At 30.8% G+C, this 23,837-nt stretch overlaps 2 protein-coding genes across 2 annotated transcripts in view; both read right to left on the reverse strand.

The window, feature by feature from the left end:
* Nucleotides 1–4,311, reverse strand: part of LOC143258600 (uncharacterized) — a 38,056-nt gene extending 33,745 nt beyond the window's left edge. Inside the window, exons 1-3 of the mRNA XM_076517796.1 lie at nt 4,221–4,311; nt 3,022–3,261; nt 1,769–2,211 (exon numbers count right to left, since the gene is read on the reverse strand). Coding sequence (XP_076373911.1) covers nt 1,769–2,211; nt 3,022–3,261; nt 4,221–4,298 — 761 coding nt within the window. The 5' untranslated portion in view covers nt 4,299–4,311. The remainder of the gene's footprint in view (nt 1–1,768; nt 2,212–3,021; nt 3,262–4,220) is intronic.
* Nucleotides 4,312–8,440: 4,129 nt separating this feature from the next.
* LOC143258599 (uncharacterized) overlaps nt 8,441–23,837 on the reverse strand; it is a 71,774-nt gene continuing 56,377 nt past the window's right edge. The window contains exons 13-17 of the mRNA XM_076517795.1: nt 19,433–19,551; nt 18,985–19,117; nt 17,677–17,757; nt 14,274–14,372; nt 8,441–10,016 (exon numbers count right to left, since the gene is read on the reverse strand). Coding sequence (XP_076373910.1) covers nt 9,959–10,016; nt 14,274–14,372; nt 17,677–17,757; nt 18,985–19,117; nt 19,433–19,551 — 490 coding nt within the window. The 3' untranslated portion in view covers nt 8,441–9,958. The remainder of the gene's footprint in view (nt 10,017–14,273; nt 14,373–17,676; nt 17,758–18,984; nt 19,118–19,432; nt 19,552–23,837) is intronic.

The raw sequence follows: 23,837 nt of genomic DNA on the forward strand, positions 1-23,837 counted from the left end.
ATATTTATAATTCAGTTTTAATTTTAATATAATCACAGCTGTATTAGATTTGAGATACTACCTAAAATAAACTACTATGAATAATTTCTCAACTAGCATGATTTCTGCTTTGTTTCTGACCAACAATTTCTTGTGAGAGTACTGTATTATGACTAGTTCTTTACATACATTTTAAAAATTGTAAAACAATCTATATAAAATTCATTTTATTTTACACCTTTGCAAGGTTTAAATCAAAAGACCTTGAAGATATCAAAATTTTCCAATCTAAAGACTAAGAAAAGACACACTAATATAATTAAAATATAATCAAGCTTAATAACATCCAATATGATTTACTTCTTCTAAAAACAAACAAAAACAATTAATAACTGAATTAGTTTGAAATATGAGATGACCTTTCTGCAAATACATCATCTTATATTTATATGTGATATTTTTTTATGAATTGACAGTTCTTAAAATTGTAATCTAATCAGTTATGGATTTTCAAGAATTAGAAATGTGTATAGTAAATAAATATTTCATCCCCACTGCATTTGTCATATTCACTACCAACAATATAGATTTTATTTGTAACAGACTATATTAAAATGTAGTGTTAAAAACATAATAAGAATAGCATACAACAAATATAAGTAACTACATCAAACTTTGTCAGCTTCTAAAAGGATTTCACAAGATAACAATTGTTGTTGTAACAAATGACCTATATGAATAGTATTATAAACACTACTTTGTGCATTGTATCCCAACTGAACTAAAGAATTCTGAACCAAGCAAAATTCATCATCAGCAACGAATATGACAAATAGTGCGTGGTTGGAATTCTATTATTATACATTCTTATCATTCTTGAAAATTCACATAGGACTATATTAGGAATGTAGTGCTAAAAACATAATAAGCTTAACAATGTATTATGGCATATATAATTAATTACACTATATAATGAAAACTGAAGTTGTGACACCGAAATAAAATGTAACTGACAAGACCAAATAATGTTAAATTAGTGATATTTTGTTCAAAATCATTTAAACCAAATTCTTAGTGTGTTATAAGTGCTATATTTCAGTCAGAAATATTTCAAGGAATTTATAAAAATGATTTTTTTGTTTACAGCATGCTGAAATCAACCAAAAGTCAAGAATTGCAATTTTTTATTTTTTATATAGAAAAATTTCAAGAATAAAGCAGTTTATTGAACAAATTTCTATTTTGGAGGCTGAGGTAAAATTGCATCAAGTTGATTTTTGTAATAATTCAATTGTGCAATTATGTCCTCAAGGCAGGGTGCATCCACTTGCATGTAAGAGAATTAAATAATTATTTAAAGATACTTTTTAATATTTAAATCTATTTCTAAAGATAATCAGTATTTTGTTAGATAATTATAGGGCCTACACTTATGAAATTAAAGTAAAAATCTTAGTAAAAAAGTAATATTTATTTTGATAATTAATATTAACTTCCAATTAGAGCAAAACTAAAAATCAACATGATAATTAGTATAACTATTTAAACATACTTTTCTTTTATTCCTACATACAATTATGCCACTAGGCTTCCCAAACTACAGTGTAATGATCTTGAATAAATTAAGGGTACTTGAAAACTCAAAACTGTAGAATAGAATGTAATATTGTGAAAAACAATATACAAGCAAGAATAAGCTGTAGAATTTACACTTAAACCTATAGCTTTATTTAAAGGCAAAACAAAAGGAGGAAAAAATAAGATAATTATTTTGCAATAGTTCACTTACTTATCTTCTAGGTTATTAACTTTCTCATACAATTGTTTATTCTCTTCAGTTACATGTCTGCTCTCTATTTCAATATTAACACACTTCCTTCTTTCTTCTTCTATCTCCTTTTCTAACTTTTCACTTTGGTTAATCTTCTCTTTAAGCATAATTTGTATCTTGTCAAGTTCTGAATGCATGTTCATATTCATGAGGCTAGAGTCATGTTCATTCTTTTCTAAATGGGTCTTGAGTTCCTGTATGTTTTGAGTTGCTTCTGAAAGTTGTTTTCTCAAATTTGAATTGTCAGCAAGAAGATTTTCCTTTTCAGCATGTTGCTCTGTCTTTATTTTCTGGAACTTTTCAGTCTGTTCCTTTAAATTGTGCCTTGTGGACTGAAGTTGTTCTTTAACTTCAGTTAATTCTTGTTCAAGTCTTTTTAACCTGGTTTTGCTTTCATTCAACTGCAAATTTGAAATTAAATTATTAACGTTACATTATTACGTAAATGTCAGATAAGTGAATCTTGGTATTATGAGCAGCATAGATTAAGTCTGAAGTAGCAATTACACATAATCAGCCTTTAGCTGCTACACAGCAGCTCATAGAATGCATCTGAAGTTTTTTTATGGTTTGTTTCTTTCAAGTACAAAACTTTAAGCTCATATCTCCATCATATCTTTACCAATTTGAGATCTAATTATACTTTTGAACTCACAAGGTAAAACCCTTTCAACTCATGTAAATGACTATGCCCAAGGTTACATAACTTAATTTACTCTAATCCTGCTTAAAATAATTTTAATTTGAGGATAGACTGATAGAGATCTTAATGAGCAATAACAATGAATCATGTATACATGTGCCTCGGACTTGGTATTGCTGGTGCACAAAACATATAACTAATAAAAATGAAAAAAAAGGTCTCAGAATAATTTACTCTAATCCTGCTTAAAAATATTTCAAATGCTGCAGCTACTGAGGATTTCCTCTTGTTTATAACTAAATATCAGCTTTTCTAATTCTATTACATATAACAGCAATATCACATGAGTTTCACATTGCATATGAACAATTTTCCTTGAGAATATGTGAACATAATTTCAAAGTAATGCCTAAGGAAACTTTAGATATCAAATCAAGTTTAGGATAAAGCATATCAAGTCACAACTGAATTGCATATAAACTTATTCTATTTTCAAAATATTATATCAGTGTTCAACACTAATTAATCCTGAAAAAAAATCAGAAACAACTGTGAGAAAACCAAGTACCTGCTTTTCTTTTTCTTCTTTATCTTTTAATTCTTCAGCTAATCTGTTTTCCACTTTTTCCTTCTCTTCAGCCAAGGTGGCATAGTTTGATGTATATCTATATGACACACTGTCTAAACTCTCATGTACGACTGCAGTTTCTTTTTGTAAAATTTCACATTTGTTTTCTAAGTGTTCTCTTTCCACAGTGATGGCTTTTATTCTCTCAATCCATTCAGCTTCTTTGTCCTCTAGTTCTTTCTACAGGTAAAAGTAAATAAAAAACAACATATAAATAGATACAAAAGTGAAGAAAAAAGAGAAACATTAATGCAAACACTCCTTTCATGTCCCTCCCTCCTTCCTCCTTTTTGTTGGTTGTACATCATTTTTGGTTGTTTAGCTACTTGCTTCAAAAGTTTTCTGGAAAAGTCAGAAATGGGTACTTTTGTAGGTTCAGCTTGCATTTGTTGTTTTTTTATCTCTGATATTGGTTCTCCTGTGTTTTACAACAATACAATTAGCTGAATATTTGTATTTCTGGTAAAATAAGACCTAAAATTAGATGATGATTCTTTGTTTTGAATCATTAACACCCTACTTAATATTACTTTATTACCATCACTTCTGTGTTGTACCAATCACTAGTCTTTGTAAACTAACAACAAACAGCTTTGAGGCTATTTTAGAGATACTTCCAAATTATTAATAAAAATATATATCTAACTAATAATAATTATCAAATCAAGAATGTACATTTATTTTATGATATATTTTAATATCCCAAATATGATACTCTAGTTGGCATCAACATCAACCTGGAAAAAGTATTTGTTAGGAACAAAATTCAGTTCTTCCTACTTATCTCTTACGAAAAAAAAAGTCATATTGACAATATGTTATATAATTGTAACATAACGTGTTATGTTATGTAAAAGTGAGGATATTTGTAGACTAAAACACAATTAAAATAAATAAGAGTGAAACTAATAAATAAAAATACAATAGTTTTGTCATAATAGAGGAACATATCAGGAATATATCTTAGGCTAATGTTACTATCAGAGAATATCCCTAGTTAAGTTGAAATAGTATTCTGAATTATATAATCAAATAAATAAACCTCAATTGCTTACCCTTCCTGGTTGGAAACAAACAACAAAAGAATGTATGGTTAACCTTATAATCCATTGTCTAGGGAAAAAAGATTAAACTAATACCTGAAGAATTTTAAGTTGGGCCTTCAGTGAGGTATTCTCTCCTTCATACTGTTCATTCTGATGTTCTAGGATCTTCATCTGAGTAGCATATCTCACCTTTAGTATCAAAATTATCTCATAATCAATAACATAATAAGTTATGAAAAAAATTAAATAAGCAGATTTACTTCTGGTTAATACAGTTTTATTATCACTTAGATGTTACGAAACATTTTCTCGCTGACTTCATCATGAGATTCAACATTACAAATTTTTCATTAAACCAATAAAATATTTATTATAACCTTCACAATATACATATGTATGTTTCTGGTATTCTTATTTATGGTACTGTTGGGTACATGATAAACCTTATAAGCAGACATATACTAAAACATTTTCTTTAAAATCTGAGCTTAGTATTAACACTAGTAGTCTCATCTGACCAAAGAATATTCTTCCAATAGGTAAAAGGTTTATCTTCATGCTTTCTTGCATACCTCAATCGTGCTTCTAAATGAACAGGCTTTAAACATGGAGTTCTATAAAGACGACATACTTTGAACCCAGAAGAGTGTAACATGTTCGTAACTGTAGAGGTGCTTACTTCAACCCCAGTTTCCCTTACCAGTTTCTGTATGTCATTACATGTTAAATGAGGGTTCCTACTAATTTCTCTGAGAACCTTCCTCTTGGTTCTCTCTGGAATTTTGGTGGGGCAGTCAGAAGGAGGAAGGTTAGGAGTGATTTCTGTAAGCTTAAACTTGGCAAATTATACTTTACACAGTAGATTTCGGCACATTAAGTTGTGTAGCAATACCGGAAAGAGACACACGAGACTTGTATTTTACAAATATTTGGTTTTTTTAAATCACTGGACAGTTGTTTCCTGTTTGCCAAGATGACCAAGCAGATAATGACAAAGACGGCGTTAAATTGCCGGAAGTAAATTTTTTTGCTGGCTAATTTTCAATAATTATGAACCTAGTGTCTAGTTCTGGAATGGTATAATGTAGTTTATTCACCAAACTAAACAAGATTTTTATGGGAATATCAGTTTTTTCACACGTTCTGAAATGTATGAACACTTTCTGCTCCTCCTATTTTTGGTTATTTGTTTATAAACAGTTTATTTGTTGTTTAATTTACATAAAAATATATGTAGATGTGTGTTAGTATAATATTTATAATATATTATACGTCTATTAGCCTAATCATGATACTTTTTAAGTTATGAGCAAAAAAACTACTCGGGATGCAGGGGTACGAACACTTTCTGTCGTAACTGTATCAGAAAATAAAATGCATTATTTACAATAGGGTGTCTTGCAGCTGACTAAAAAAGTTTCATTAAAGCTAAGTATAATGAATAATCATCTTTAGTACAAACATTTGAAGGCTCTAATATTTAACATTCTTTACCAAAACAGCCTCATAGAAGTAAATAAAAGTAACATAAAAATAACTTCAAATTATTTGATTAACCCATAAAAAAAATTACTATCCATAGGATAATATTGCATATTATGAATGAAAGCTCTTGGAGTGATTATCTGTGGAAAAACCAACTTTATTAATGTAAATGATAACAGTGAAAAATCATCTTTAAATACTGTTGAACAATCACACTAAAAGTAAAAGAATTTTAGGACTGAACAAACTCTACATATACATATCTAATCAAAAATAACTTAGATGTGAAAAAAAAAAAAAAGAATTCAGTGTTTGACTTAAAGGAATGAAATCAAAATTGATGACCAAACTGGTAGCTATACTTATAGCATTGATAAGAAATTTACAACAAATATTCATGAACTAGTTGGCTGGGTTGCATATTTTGTAATTTAATTGCTAATTTTGACTTCAATACTTTAAGTTGCACACTCAATTCTTTCTCAGCTGCATCTTTTTTTTTGCACATAAGGTATTTTTTTATTAAATTGCATAACTTTTTTTTTGTCAACACACACCAATAAACCACACCAAATAAGAAAATTACATTTGACAGTAACCAACATTAGCCTTAGGATCTCAATCCTATTATTTGAAACAGACCTTTATCTTACAGAACCAACTAGAATTTTTAAAATATATGGTGGTACTTTTTCCTCATTAAAAGTGTTTATGGCTTTCTTTTTACTGACACCATGGAATTTAGATTTACAGTTTCTTGTCATCACCCCTATGCAAATGGTACAGTCATATCAAGTATCATTATTTATGGTAATTGCCTAAACTAAATGTTAAGCTAAATGCTCTTTAACTAAAATACTTTCATAAAATTTAGTAAATCTGCACTGAAAAGTTGGCAATGAATAATAACCATCCACCCTCGTTTCATTTAAAAACTTGAGCTAGAAACTGCTAATCTAGTTTGCTTGACCTAACCAATGCTTATGTATCTGCACATACTCTCAACTTTATAGATTTCCTGCTGAAAATCAGTTATCTTTTGTTCAAATGACAAAAGCTAAATATGGTACACTTTTACTCTTAGGTTGAGATGTAGTGAAAATGCTAGACCTATAATTCATGTGATTTTCTATGTAGACATGCTCAACAATAAATCACTAAATTGTTGAATAACATTGTACATGCAACTTATACTTTAACAAAATGAGATTCTTAATTAGAGGTTGTAAAGATCTGTCAGTATACCAAATCTGGAAAAAAAAAAAAATCCATAAAGTATATTTTCTATCAAAAACATTTCTGTACTTTAGGTGAAAAGAATTAGTAAAAAAAGGAATAAATTCAATCAAAATTATATGTTACATCTCAGGTTGCCTTAAAATTTGGTATGATGTAAGAGTCCAGTTGATCACATCCACTGAAAACATGCAATAGTTTGAATTATCACAGTCCAAGATACAGAAGACAGAAAACCACTAAACTATCACTCTTGTTAATAACACATAGTACATCCTGGATGTTGTTTTTTAGCCCCAAAACACATGGTAGTGCCTTGATTTAGAACTTAGCAACATGAAATTTTCTTAACACCTACAAACACAGATAAAAACTTGCTTAGTTTTAATCCATTCACCTGTCCAATATTGCTATGGAAATCAATAAACTATTCAAAATAACTAACATGCATGTAACTGACAAAATAAAAATTGTTTCTTGATTAAATACACTCTCTATTTGTAACTTTATGTTACTGTGAAAAGCAACAAGACTAGTGTATAATTTAGTTTCAAGAAACTTTGTTTTGTAATATTTTATAAATGTACAAAACTGACTACACAATCAAATCATGTGAGAAGTTGGTTACAAAAAACTAAGAAAATGTCAACTAGGAAGTTAATTATTAAAATCTTTTTTCATTTATACTCATTGTCAAAAAAACCATAATAATGGTACACAAAAAAGAACATTAAAAGAAAAATCAAGATGTTCCAGAAGTTTTGGAAAAAGAAAAGAAGTTTCTAAAGCTTTAATAAAAAAAGATTGAATATGCTCATTACTATACCTCTAATAAACAGTACAGCAACCACTACAAGGGTTCTAAATATCACAACATAAACCTAAAGCAGAAGCTAAGTAATTTGTTACTTGCCAGTTCATGTTCATCACAACTGTTTTTCACTTGTGAAGGAGATAAAGGTTTTGATGGTTTAATTTGTTCTTCTTCTAATTTAGTTTTCCAGTTCATTATTTCATCTTCCAGCTAAAAAAGAAGAAAGCTTTAATAAAGCTAGAACTTTTCAGTCACTTAAATAACATTTTTTACAAAGAGGTATCACTAGCTTCAAGCAGTTTACAAAATGTAGTAACTATACTTACAAGATTGGAACACAATACAATATCTAATTAACTTTCTGTAATCTTTACAAATATAAAAATATTATCCACTCCTTATGCCTATGTGGATAAAGAAATATAAAATTTTACAGTGCAAAATACCAGAAATTATTTTTTTAAATTCATCTTCCTTAGAAGTAGAAAAAAATTAATGATTTACAAATAAATATTGTTAAGTGAAACCCAAATGTTACACTGTTGTAAAAAAAGAAACTAAGTTCAGCAAACTGTTCTTAAAGCAACATCTGGTTACATAGATCTAAAACAACTCACATCCTTAATTGTAGTTTTGTAGGTTTTAACATCCTTTTCAAGACTATCAAGTTGTTTTTGTAAAACTGCTTTGGCTTCAGTGTCACTACAATGTAGAAATAAAACAAAAATTTTCATTTATTCACAGCACACTATAAATATGGTATTTACATTTCCAAAACCTATTTCAAAACAAGAAAAATGTTATGTACTGCTAATAAAAAGTACTAAATTAAAATCAAAAATAACTTTTTTTTTATATATTTAACATCTCTCTGAGATATTTTGTAAGAGGTTATAATGAGCAAAAAAAGGCTATTTTACTAACACTTACCATTATGAAAATATGTAAAATAAATGGAGTCATATAAAGTTTTATAAAGATAATTTATTACACAAGTTGACTGCCAAATACATGTGGCATTACCATTTCTTTTTACAAAATTCCAAATTTCATATATCCTTGAAAAAGCAATATAAAAAACATACCTTTCTATGAAATCACTATTCTACTCAAAGATAATTGAATATTAAATATTTTATTTATGTGTCAGCTATTAATAAAATATGCTATTCATACTTTCTTGAGACTTGGAAAATACATTTAAAAATTCAGGGAAGACAGCTCATAAGCTAACGTTTTAGTGTGCTTAAACTATAGTAGTTACCAATCAGTAAGAGTTTAATGATTAAAAATCATCCTGTAACTGATTTTACTGCAAGATTAAGATGACCAGGAAAGAAAAATCTTTGATTGTTCTTTATTCTCTTTTACATTCTCTTCTTCCTGGTTAAAGCTAACAATAATTTTTTTTTTTTTAATTGCAAAGTCAACTTTGAAAATCAATATAAAAATGTGTATCAGTTTAACAAAAATGACTTGATGTTTTTATGCCTTTGTTCAGTTTCTACAGTTACACTGGTTCAAAACCAATTCTGTTTGATGAAATCAGTGAACATTTTAATTAATGTCAACCAAATATGAATAAGAATATATGAAATATAAATATGTATTCTGTATAAAACAACTAGCAGTTTTATGAAGGTTGTTTGGATACAATACACAGAATTAACCTGCTACACAAAATATTTAACTATTTCACCAACAGATAATAAGTGCACTAATTATTATTCACTGATTATACCCATGCAAATTGCATAAAATATGTACAAGACACTGAAAAATATGAAAATATTAGAACTAACTGCAGTGTTGGTGTAATGCATCTACTCAAAATGAGTGGATAGAATTCACAATACCACAGCAAGTCACAAGAATTACATATTATATTCACAAAATAAGTACGATTAGCACCTTTCTATTTCATACCAAAGAAAAGTTATACTGACTAAAATTATGTAATAATGATACTAAGTGTAAAAGATTTAGTAAAATCAAATGTGCCTTAATGAAATACCTACAGGAGCAAGAAATGATAAAAATTTTAAAACATTGTATTTTCATACTGTATTAACCCTAAGTTTATGGCTGTAAGTCAATGCACACATCAAAACTTTTCACAGAGTTACATTCAAAGTTTAATTAAATACCTTTATTATCAAACTTCTTAATACCAAAACAAAAATACTTAAATAAATTCTCAATCTTCATTCCTTTGTATCATGTGATGTTTCTTCTCTCATTTCAAGTTTTCTTTTTATCCCTATCATATCGTTTAAATTCTTCACCAATTAAACATTTATACTGTAGATATTAAGCCATAATGCAAACATACAGCCTCCAAGTTTCTTTCTTTCCTAAAATATAAACAAAAAAGGCACAAGCCTATATGTCATGCTCCTACCTTATCCTGCCTGTCAAAACAATGTCTATAATTCCCTCTAAAATTTGCTATTGGATTATTTATCACAAACAGAAAGAGAATATTCTGCTTACAAGACTAGTTTCTTCACCAAATTTCTTTAATCTATTTGGGTCATTCCATGTCAAATCATCCAGGGGGCTGCAAGTGACCCCCACAGAATGCCTCAAAAAAATTCACATGTGCTCATCTACCCATATAATGAAAAACTGCTAAACATTAGATCAATATCTCTAATAGTTTCTGATTTACAGCCTTGTAAAATTTGGTAAATTTTGTTTTATATTTGGCAAATTCATTTTTGGGCAACTTTGGCTGTTTAAAGCTGCAAGAGTAATGGTAGTAGAAGGCTGAAATTTGCTACATTGACTGAATTAATCTTACAGAATTCAAAAATGGTCTCAAACCAAGTTTATCTCTCTCAGGATTTTCATAGTGAGGCTGTAAAATCACCCAAAAACCCAAAATTGTAAAAAACATTGGTTTATTTAATAAGCCACAGCTCTAAGACTTTATATGATACAAAGTTGAATTTGTTTTCAAATTTCCTATAACATATCAGTTGATAAATCAGCAATTGTAATTAAAAGTCTGCTAGATCTCCTGTGAAAACATTTAGTTGCATGCAACTTTTTATGATTTAGCTAAAAATAGCCCTACTTCAGGCCACAGTTTGACCATGTCACCAGTTATTCAGCCTTTTCAGATTTTTACCATATATTCTTACATATCTGAACATGATCTACAAAAAAAATCAGGATGGTGTTCAACCTACTTTTTGAGTTATAAGTTTTTCAAGTATCCTCTGACCATACGTTTTTTATTTAAAAAAAAATCAGTTCAGGTGTGTTACTGTGTGCAAATATAACCATACAATTTTGAAAAATACCTGTCAGAATTTTATGAATCTCACTGAAATATTCTAACCAGCCTTTCACAATGTTAAATAATGAAGTTATAAGAAACAAGAAAGAAGTAATTAATTTCTGAACAAGTTTATTGGCATAACTAGTTAGATCACATGGCAATGTAAATGTATTGTGTATGCATTACAGTTATGCAGATATGACTGAGTTTAAGATTCATAATATAATAAATACAAAGGTAAATCAGACACAAAAAGCACAGTGCTACAACAGGGGATAACTGAGAAAAATTATAATCATACCAAACTGCAATAATCGTGACAATGAAATGTTTCAAAAACTGCTTTGGTGATAAATTAGCCTTAACAACATCAAATAAACATTGCTTTGTTCAGACAGCTTGAATAAATTTCTGAAATTCGAGTTTGATTATGTTATGATCACTTTGACTTAGAACATAGCGGCGAGCACTTACTGCCTTGCATGGTAGGTGCACTTATCAGACAAAGAATATGTTGGAAAGGAATCCAGCTTTCATCTTTATGTGATCTTGCAGGCCATGAGAACAGTTTGTTTCTTGATTTCTTCATAAATGACACCAACACATCAGAATGTTCATCTGATCTATCTTTTATGTTTCCCACATACCATTCATGATCGTATATGCATGCCATATATTTCCCTGGATGATAATTGTCATTGCTATCATTAGACCCTATTTGAGCTGCTGCAGCATCACTTTCACTGCTACTACCAACAGTTACAACTGTGTACACATCATAATCTGATAGCCTTCTTATATACAATTTGTTGGTAGAGTGAGGAATAAAGCTATGATGTGACCTAATACCTGCCACAGTTTTGCCTTTTTCATAGCACTCAAGTAGATCAAACTTTACACAATTCTGCAGGACTGATTCCTGATTGACAAGAAAAACTGAATGCCCTGAATGTGGTCCTTTTCCCAATGGTACATATCAGAAACACTTAAAATTTGATAACTTATTATTTTTCACAACCTTGATTTTTTTGAAGATCGTGTTCAGAGATGTAAGAATATATGGTAAAGGCTGATTAGAATATCTCAATGGGATTCACACATTATTTCAAATTTGTATGGATATATTTGCATACAGTAACACACCTGAATTAAAGTGCTATTTTTCAAGTGAACAACATATGGTCAAAGTAGGTTGAACACCATCCTGATTTTTTTTGTAGATCATGTTCAGATATGTAAGAATATATGGTAAAAATCTGAAAAGGCTGAATAACTGGTGACATGGTCAAACTGTGGCCTGAAGTAGGGCTATTTTTAGCTAAATCATAAAAAGTTGCATGCAACTAAATGTTTTCACAGGAGATCTAGCAGACTTTTAATTACAATTGCTGATTTATCAACTGATATGTTATAGGAAATTTGAAAACAAATTCAACTTTGTATCATATAAAGTCTTAGAACTATGGCTTATTAAATAAACCAATGTTTTTTACAATTTTGGGTTTTTGGGTGATTTTACAGCCTCACTATGAAAGTCCTGAGAGAGATAAACTTGGTTTGAGACTATTTTTGAATTCTGTGAGATTAATTCAGTCAGTGTAGCAAATTTCAGCCTTCTACCACCATTACTCTTGCAGCTTTAAGCAGCCAAAGTTGCCCAAAAATGAATTTGCCAAATATAAAACAAAATTTATTAAATTTTACAAGGCTGTAAATCAGAAACTATTAGAGACATTGATCTAATGTTTGGCAATTTTTCATTATATGGGTAGATGAGCACATGTGAATTTTTTCAAGGGATTCTGAGGGAGTCGCCTGGAAAATTTTCCAAAATCTGGATTTGACATGGAATGACCCATTTATAGCTTTTTTAGAAAGCCAGTTATATTACAGAAGTTTTAGGATATTCTAATTTTTATGTAGGTGATTCACATATAAAATAAAGAATAAATAACATTTTGCACCAACAACATTATTACAAAAAATTGACTTATAGTACTTCACCTGCTCAAGACAGGAAGACAAATTCAGGTGTGACTTCTACATTTCTTGTTTTTTTATTTAATGCTATAAAATTAACTAAAAGGTGAAAAATAGAAACTCATTAAGTTAGAAAAGAAAACTTAAGTTTAAAAGAATGAGACATGACTGTAGTTCAACCATGGTGTACTGGTAACTCAAGTATTTATTTAGACAAATTTTTCATGCAGTAATAAATGGTTTTTGGCAAACTGAGGTTGATCAAATGCAGCTGTAAAATGATAAACTAAATTAATTCAGATTTGAAAGGGCTATTAGCTTTGGCTGTAAGAATATATAGTGTGCAACTATGTGTTATATGTAGTCGTTCTAGAAAGAAAGAAGAAAAAAAGAGTAACTTAGATTTATTTCATATTTTCAGCTTTACAATTTACTGTCAATTTCTGATTTTGCTATTACAGTTCAGGTAGAGAAACTATCAGATAAAGTATAGTGTTATCATAAAACAACTTGATACTAATCAAAGAAGTTCTTGAGATTATGCAAATGAAATGTGAAAACTCAAAATGAAAAGAAGCATTTTTATTTTGAGCATAACAACCACCTTTCACTCCAACTAATAAAAAAAAATGACTCAGTATATTCATAAAAAGAAATATTAGTACAAATTCTTTATTAAAAATTTAACTTTTTGTGTACAAGAATCTTACACATTTACTAAAAGCATACTAAATTTCAGAAAAAATAAAGATAAAAATTCAAAAGTATAATAACAATATTAATTCTCCAGTAAATGTTTTGTTTTTGAATCTCATGCAAAGCTACACAAGGACTATCTGTGCTAGCCGTCCCTAATTTAGTAGTGTAAGACAAGAGGGAAGGCAGCTAGTCATCACCACCCACTGCCAACTCTTGGGCTACTCTTTTACCAACGAATAGTGGGATTGACTGTCACATTATAATGCGCCCATGGCTGAAAGGGCGAGCATATTTGGTGTAATGTGGATTCCAACCCACGACCCTCAGATTACTAGTCGAACACTTTAACCCACCTGGCCATGCCAGGCCTTTCCATTAAAGGGTCAATCCTTGGAACTGAATCTGTGTATATAGGACCAATATATCTAATGGCTTCAACTAGCTTAGAAGACAAAATTATGCTGTATAGACTAAGATGGATTACAGTCTAATTTTATACACCATGGAACTGCAAACATGATATAAAGTTTCAACCTAACACTAATATACAACAAATTCAAAATATATTCCAACAATATCAATTAAGTTAAAATTGTAAATTATAAAGAAAAATAAATTTTGATAAATCTTAGGTCACATTATCTACCTGTTGTAAGCAACTAAGGTAGATGTCAGTTGATTCTGCACTGTCTTCAGTAAACTCTCTGCATCCATCCTGCTATTCTTTTCCTGTTCAATTCTATAACTGGTGAAAAATAAACAGATATCAAAACAAAGAACTTTTATTACTACTGCTTTTGGTACAGTAATTTATGCATACAGTATCTTTCTTTCCTAAAAGCATATGTTAGAAATTATTCCAAAAATGAAACGTTTCTTCCTTTCGTAAAACTTTGGGGAAAATGTTTCAATCACAACATTTCATACACTTACTTACTATAAATGGAAAGCAAACCAGAATCGTTTTTTGAATAACATATTTATTGATGTTATCTTCAAAAAACATAGAAATTTTTGCCCCATTTCACTTGATTAAAGAAATATCTACCTTTCAAAAGTGCTCAGATTGTGGGAATTTTGTGTTTCATTTCTTGTTTTTTAACTTACATTTTTCTTAATATCATGAATAAACTTTGTAAATAGTAATATTATATTACAAGCATGAATTATTCAGTTGTAGTACAATTGCTCGACTTTAAGCCCCCAAGTAATGCTCGTAAAAATACAATAAATCCACTAGTTTAAATGAAGTTTAATTCTTGTCCAGAATTACTACTTAACCCTCTCACGATATGCATCATTTTAAGCTTGTCATAATGTTTTAGGACAGTATTAATTAAACTCTATTCTTGTCATGGTTGCCAATAAATACAGCATAAAAATGTAGCAAATGATTCATATTTAAATAGAATATATGTTACAAGTCCTTATTTTTACAAAGCGATATTTAAAAAATATATATGTAAAAACTGCTGGTATGGGTTAAGAAAATTTTTTATATAGAGGAGCCTTACAAGTGGGTTTTCTTGTCATCACGGATTAATATTTAAAAAACAAAACTAGAATTTCTTCTATTATGAGAATTGTGACATTTGTTTTTAAGGCATCCCCTCTTATCTAAATTATTAACCACCCCACTAAGTATAAATTTAAACAAGAATTACTTATTATAATATCTCCATCATTCATGTAATGCATAATTTTTATAGTCTTCCATTTGGTTACAAAACTATGAAAATATCAACCAGACCCATCTTGCCACACCCTCTCTTTGAGAAATTCCCAATATATTTCTCTGATGTTCAATATTGTAGTATTACTTATAACCAAGTGTATACAAATGTTTTCATCTGTCAAATAATGTATTATATTACACTATTTTCAGTAAACAGAAATACATAATTCTCTTCTAGTTCAAGCTTGATTCTCCCCCAAGAAACACACTAATAAGCTCAGATGAAATTTTAACAGGTCTTGTCGCATAGTTAAAAAGCCAGAAAAATTATAATAATAAGTTGTGGGGCATTGTCTGCTTTTTGCAGGTTGTTATTCTGTGTTCCTTGATGCATTATTTAATTAAATAAAAATTTAGTGCAGTTTTCCCATTTGTATAAAAATAGAATTAAAGTCATCAACAGTTTGACAAGTAAAAAACATAAGTACTTTTTTGTTTTTCATATGCAAAATAGCAAACTTTTTATGTTATTAACATTAAGGTTAGTTTAGATGAAATAAATAATAATATAACAAAATTTGTTTCACAAGGTAAACTTGTGAGCAACTCACAGTTACCTTGTGAACAGTGTAATGTGAACTGCTTGTTTGTCAAGTAATTTACAACTTATATTAGCCAGTATAGTAGTTATGCATGGTTCAAAGGGAGATAAAACAAAATGTAAGTATAAACTGATGTATACTGAAGTTATTTTGGACAAACAAATGTAGTTTCATATTATAAACTGAAGTCATTCTAGGAAGACAAATGGGTTAATTTAGATATAATAATTACATGTATTTTTGGTGGTTATGAGGTCAGTCAAACTGATCAAATTTGTATAAAGTTAAGGTACAATATAAAATTTTACTGAAAATAAACCTTTGAAATTTATTGAATAGATTTTAGAGAATATTCAAATAAAATCTGAGATTTTTGAGACAAACAAAAGGATTTTTAATCTTAACATGGAAATCACTTAGCATTCAAAAATAATAAGTATATTCACAGACAAAATCCAATAAAAGACTTGTAATGATTAGTAAAGTCTGTCAAATTTTGTGGATATACACACAGTGCATCAAACATTATAATATAGAAATTTAACGAGTTCAAAAGTGGTTATGAGGTCAGTCAATTTGACTGCCTTTACTGGAAGAGAATTACGGGGTGTTATTACCTGAAACTGATTAAGCAAGATGCTTAAAGAGGTCTCCAAAAATCCTAACATGTCATCAAGGGACCTACAGCAGGCTCTGGCTACTGTTGATGTGAATGTGCATGCCTCTGCAATCAGAAAGAGACTGCACAAGTTTAACTTGCATGGAAGGTGTGCAAGGAGGTAGCCTTTGCTCTCCAAGAGAAACATCAAGGCCAGACTGAAGTTTGCCAGAGAGAATGTAGACAAAGACCAGGACTTCTGGAATAATGTTCTTTGAACAGATGAGTCCAAAATTGAATTATCTGGACACCAGAACAGAGGACATGTTTGGCGTAAACCAGATACAGCATTCCAGGAAAAGAACCTCATACCAACTGTGAAGCATGAAGGTGGAAGTGTCATGGTTTGGAGCTGCTTTGCTGCAGCAGGACCTGGACAGCTCACAATCATAGAATCCACCATGAATTCTACTGTGTATCAGAGGGTGCTTGAGGATCATGTGAGACCATCTGTACGAAAATTAAAGCTTAAGCAGAACTGGACCCTGCTCCACGACAATGACCCAAACCATACCAGTAAATCCACCAAGGACTGGCTGAAAACTAAGAAATGGTGAGTCCTGGAATGGCCAAGTCAAAGCCCAGATCTTAATCCCATTGAGATGCTGTGGGGTGACTTGAAACGGGCTGTACATGCAAGAAACCCCTCAATCATCTCGCAGCTGAAAGAATTCTGCATTGAGGAGTGGGGCAAACTTTCTTCAGACCGATGTCAGAGACTGGTAGATGGCTACAAGAAGCGTTTCACTGCAGTTATTTCATCCAAAGGGGGTAACACTAGCTATTAGGGGGTAGGGTGTCCTGACTTTTTCCTCAGTTAGAATATGCATTTTTGTGGAATTACATTTACAGAAGATCTTGAAAATCTTTTCTTCAGTTTTAATTGTTTAGTTATATTCCTATAATCTCTCAGTATTGCTAACATTGAGATTAAATATCTATATATCCAAAAATGTTACAAAAATACACAGGCTTTCATTGGGTGTCCTAACTTTTTCACATGACTGTATGTGCACGAATTTTTTTTTATTCAATATTAATTTCACAATTTCATACTACTTTGCTCAATCCTGGAAAAATTTCTACAACACACAAGATTAACAATATTACTTACTTAAGTTCTAACAGTTCTTTTTCCAATGTCAAAATTTTTTTTTGTAATCCATTATGACTGGCCTTCTCTGCTTGCAGTTTACTGAAAAATAAAAAACAAAAATTACAGTTCTTCTTATCCTATGTAAAAAACAGCAAAATCACTACACTTCTATTAGTTTTAATAATGTTAAGATAATGCTGCAAAATAATCTTCATAACAGAAAAAAATATATATACACAGTAAATGAAAAACAAATACACATGTATATATATATATATATATATATATATATATATATACACACACACATATTAAACATTGAAAAATACTACAAACAAATACTCTTTTAACATTAAATATAATTGTATGCTATAGAACCTACTTGAAGTTCTTATACTGAAGCTTTCACTACCAGTTACAGTTAGTGTTTTAGTGGAACACTCCTAAAGGTGTAAGGCAAGACATTGGTTATCAATGAGAAATAAAAGAAAACTGTAACCGAAGTCAGTAATACCAGTTCTCTTATTCCCAGAATAAACACTATGGGCACAAGTAGAGGTCAAAGAGCATGTCATCATGCTTGTACACTTATATTCAAAATTTTATTTATGTTTTAATGTTATTTCTTAATTTGAAAGTAATTGTTAAAAAAAGGCTAAATATTGATTTTATTTTTGTGTCACATGGTACATCACCTTCTGGGTGTGGTTAGATTACTTTTCTGAAGCCCACATTATGATGTCAAATTTCCAATGATAGCTAGCTAGAATATAAAATAAGAACCTCCTACCTTTTCTGTTTGTTGAGTATCTCAATATTTAACAAATCCACCATATTGTTTCTGCCCACCATTTCATCATTTGAGAAGACTTGTTTATCTATGCCTACTTTTAAACACCAATAATTTTATAACCAATCAAAAGCTCTACATTTCTTCCATGTAATTCTGTCACTTTTCCCAAGTGTTATTTAGGAGAGAAAAGCCTCTACATCAATGGAAAGTTTGAAGTATTACAATAAACACAAATTACATTTCTTTAGACCCAAATACAATTGAATTAAGAAGTCTTGTAAATTACAGTGGATTTTTGGAGTATCAGTACAGTAATTTATAACTTTCTTGCATTCCAAAATCTATATACATAGTCTGCAAACATTATTTTTTCTGCATCCACATTTAAATTTGGACAAGGCTTATGTTGCAGGTCCAAATAAGGACTTTGTGGTATCATAAGTAGTAGAGATCATTGATATCCAAATATTATTTAGTTACTGTTTTGTGTAATCTTCCTTTATATTTATTAACACTGAGCATTTTTAGCATACCTTTGAAGAGTACTTCTTTCACACTTTAAAGTATTCAGTCGACTTTTTAGATTATTCTTGTCATGCCTTTCTTTCACAGAAATAAAATACTGTTTTCTCAAAATTTCCTGGATTTGCTGAAAGCCACTGGCAGCTGAAATGATGAGACCAGTAGGTTAGTGTGAAATTATCTGGCAATGTCTATATTTGTTGTTAATTAATTTATTAAAATTAAATTAGCAATTTCATATAACTTTCAAAAATTTAAATCTTAAATAATTTTGAGGATAAATCTATGAATTTTCTCCTCATATTACTTTGTATCATGTACTGAATGATAATTTATTAAAATCTTATCAAAACCCTTAAACGTGTAATTTTACTACACTAGTAAAGAAATAATAGGTCATTACAGATACACAATATAAAAAAATGTATTTTATTTTTTGACAGTTAATAAACTCCTTACTTCTTAATGTTTCTGGAGAGATTTCTGGAATTTTTGGCACAGATGAGTCTTCTGTTATAGAATCTTCATTATCTGTAGTACTGTCAAAGTCACCTTGCAGCAACTTTGTTATCTGCTGACTATGTAAAAAAAAAAAAAAAAACCTTCAAATTTGTCTCTTTAAACTCAAACATGAAACCATTAACTTTGTAAATAAGTTTTCATCTTTTATAGATAACAAATATATAATTTGATATTAAAAGTTAATAGATCAAACATAAGTAAATCTAGAATGATATAAACAAACCATTTCCTCAGAAAATTCTATTTTTATTTTTCACCAAAGGACTGAAATTCATTCTAATTACTATATTATTATTGAAATTATACAATAATTATCAAACTAAAGAGCCAAGTTTAAATGTAAACAAAGTTTAATCCCTCTTTGAAATCAACATATAAATTTTACACTAAATTGTAATAACAAGAAAAGATTTATTTAACCAACCAAATTAGTGGTTTGAGTTATTGAAATAAAAAGTCAAAATTTCATTACACAAAGATATTCATTTTTATTTGAAAGTTGTATACTCATAATCTTCCTACATTTTTTCCTTTCTAAAAAATTATATCAATATTGTTTTAATGTTATATATATAAATTATCAATACATTGATGTTATATTAATTCATGAATGTTGAACATTTTCTTAAATCAAAAATGTATTTCAAATAATACCTTCTCTAACACTTATAGCTATCACTTGGCTACCAGGGTTTCTTCCTTTACCTGTCTAAGCATTGGCCTGCTTACTCCAGCCTTTTATACCCCCCATTCAATTGCCACTGGTAATATTTATCTCATGACATTCAATTCTGCCACTATATATAATTATATAAACTCATTCAGATAATGTCACTTTCTCTACACTGATACAATCCCAGTCACTTATTAGTGACTTATTTGGCTCTTAGTGAGGACATGAAAGGCAGAAGAGTGTGAACAGAGGTAAATATTATTGGAAACACATTTTCAATTTAAGAAAATGTTAACATCTAAAACATACCCCTTCTCCCACTTATTGCTAGAATATTACATTAATAAGAAGAATGTGCAATGAAGACATTATCCATATAGAAAGTGTTTACCTAGATCATGGCTGTGTTAATAGAAAAATGGCATCCAAGTGGGGAGCTGCACTACATCCAAAACAGGTAAACTCTTAACCAACAACTTAATAACTTAATTCTTGTATTGTGGGTGGAATTTTATAACTTATCATCACCACTGGGCAGACCCCAACAAGATAGCTGCAATTCAGTGCTGGAATTAAAGAGCCATAGTCCCTATATCCCACCTTGTTGATGGATAGTGCAATTGAACATCAAACTACATATATATATATATACACACACACACACACACTTATGAGTGGATCCCAACCTCTAGCCACAGAGCAATGTGTTCAGGGCCACTGCAATAATAATAAAAAAGCAACACTGAAATACACAAACCTTATCCTCCACCTGAAGAAGGCCAAAAGATAATATCCCATGCTCAGAATGATGGGATTATGTATGCCTTACTCAACCTGAGGCAAGAGAACTCATCCATTCTGAAACTATGAACACACAACATCACTCACCAACTGTGTGGGTAAGTTAAATTCCACTTTTCCCCAAAGGTGAGGAGAACATGTAGGCTCCATATAGGCTGGTAAAAACATCTAGGAACACAGGTAGGAGTAACCACAACTGTGCCCTCTTCTCCTAGAGTGGAAGAATTCACTCTTACACTCTGGAGGAAACTAGGTGTGGTAAGGACTCCTGAGATCTACTAACAGAATCTGAGAAAAAGGGGATGAGATGCATGTCTGGGAGTCCTGAGGAATAATGCAACAGATGAGCCTAGTTCCATAAATGTTTAAAAGCAAACCAACTCCAATTTATTCAATCCAAAGATTGGCAGGATCCCATTATGCTTTACTTATGATAGTCCTTTAACATTAGCCTAGCATAATAGGATAATACTACTCTGTCAGTTTCTAGGTGGTCTTATGGAACATCTCACTTCTACAAAGCCTATTGCAACCTTTATAAAGTATATTAGATTAGTGGTTGCTAGTGCAGAATAAATTTGATAAAAGCTCACCTGCATGGGTAACACTTGCCATGGAAAAAAAAATGGAAGGAACCCTGAAAAATAGAGACAGAAGAGTAAAAAATACTCACTTCTCCTTATAATCTAGCTGATCTAGTCAAGATAGCTGCAGGAGGTAGTCAAAAACCCTCAGAGAAGAAACTGCCAGATCATGCAAATAATGTCAAATGTACTAGGAGAAATCCACATACCAGCCTACCCAATGTTTTCCAGCAAGCAGTTCAACCAAGCAGTTAAAGACAAAAAGATGTGATGAGTCATGCACCACTTCAGGGCTCTAACTGGACATAACAAGAGATGTGTTTGATTAATCATAGAGGTGAGAAATAGTGAGCAAATGAATTTGTAAGAAGGATTTGTCCCCTTCCTTAGCTGCCAGAGTCTTAGATAAGAAAGACCTATCTGGGTATAGAAGGACATAAGTAAACTGATAAGCGTCCTATACACATGCAGTGAAAATAACTGACCAACAATGTTCATATGCCAGCAACAATAAAATGTAAACATTAATGGAAAGGTGATACCCAGTGCTTGAAAGTAATGGCTCAAATGGATGTCAAGACAAAATACTTAATACAACCATAATATCCCAGTTAGGTAACTAATAAAGGCCTTTAAGGATGAAGAACTCAAAAGACTTAAGAATGTCAGATAGCACAGGGGACTAATTTATGACCCTTTGAGTATCATAACGTAGTCAACAAAACTACCTTATACAATGTGACTGCAGACAATGTTAAACCTTTGTCAAAAAGAAAGGTCAAAAACTAGCTACAGTTAGTACATTTAGGCAAAGTGAGTTCAATTTCTTTGTGATACGCCATTGTCAATGAATGTTATTTCCTTTGATAAATGTCTACTGTTGGTCTAGGAAGAGACAGAAACAAATACATGGCAACTTCAAAAGTTAAACATTAATGCTGTGCAAAGGACTTCATAATTACCCCATATGAAACTTCTGCTTTTAAATGTCTGAGTGTATAATGTTTGGTCATAGTTGCCTCAACAGAGATGGACAAAAAGGAATCAGCAAAGGTGAGCACTCTAAATAATACCAAAGAAGAGGAAACCATGGTTGAGCCAGGAAATCCAGTGCTACCAACAGTACACAACAAGGGGTAGACCACATCACAGCCAGAATTCTGTGTAATGAATGGATCTGAGGGAACTCATAGAGGTGCAATCCCATTCAATCTATCACCAATGCCCAAGGATAAGATATTGGGGGCCAAAATGTTTGTAGTCAAAAGTTCCAAGGAGTAGCAAATGCAATGATCATCAGTGTTCCAAACTGAGAGAAATCCATCTGAAAACCTTGTGATGTAGCATCCATTTGGTTGGAAGAATTTGAGTCAAAACAAATGATTTGCTATCAAATCCATCACCCAGGAACATGGCAAGCTAATAGGATAATATAATAGAAGTAAGCCCAATCAAGAGGATCCAATGTTCAAAAACAAAGACCCCAAGATTGAGTGCCCCCTTGATAGGATATGTAAGATACCACCATCATGGAACTGTCAGGGTGAAACATGACAATTTTTCCTTTTAATAATTCTAGACCTTGAAACATTACTCTCTGGAGAGCAAGAAACTCTAAAATACTCATGTGGAGGGAAGTTTTGTTGTCCATCCATAGGCTATCCTTGAATTCCTGGCCATTGATATAAGCACCCCATCCCTAAAGTGAAGCATTTAAGAGATCTTAGATGATGATACTTTATAAGGATATAAAGTGATCCACTGGCTGCACTGTGACTACTGAAAGGATCTCATGGGTGCTCATCCCAAACAAATTTCATATTCAAGTGATGCCCACACCAACTGTACAGTGGGAGGAAGAGACATAAGAGTCTGACTGCTTGTTCCATAACATGAACTAAATGGGAGTCAGCTGAGCATGCCTTAAACATGTGTTGATAAAGGTACCCTGATAGACAATGCACTGAGTTGGCATAACAAAAGATTTCTCAGCCCTTATAATAAAGCTTGCCTTGGTGGTTTCTGAAAGGAGAATGTAGGCATGGTGTTTGAACAACTGATGAAATGGTGCCAGGTGTAACAAGTTGCCTATATAATGATGTAGGCACAGGCCAAAAGAATGAAGGTGATGAGAAAAGCTCATACTATTCAGCAGAACACATATGGTGTAGATACTATTCCAAGTGGTAAGCTCTGTGCTGCAGCACTAGACTTTTGTACATAAAACACAAATAGTGGTGAGACAACTCTGTCATGGAAGTGTGGGGATAAGCATCAGCAACAA

This window comes from Tachypleus tridentatus, chromosome 8 (genome assembly GCF_004210375.1).
Source record: "Tachypleus tridentatus isolate NWPU-2018 chromosome 8, ASM421037v1, whole genome shotgun sequence".
NCBI lineage: Eukaryota > Metazoa > Arthropoda > Merostomata > Xiphosura > Limulidae > Tachypleus > Tachypleus tridentatus.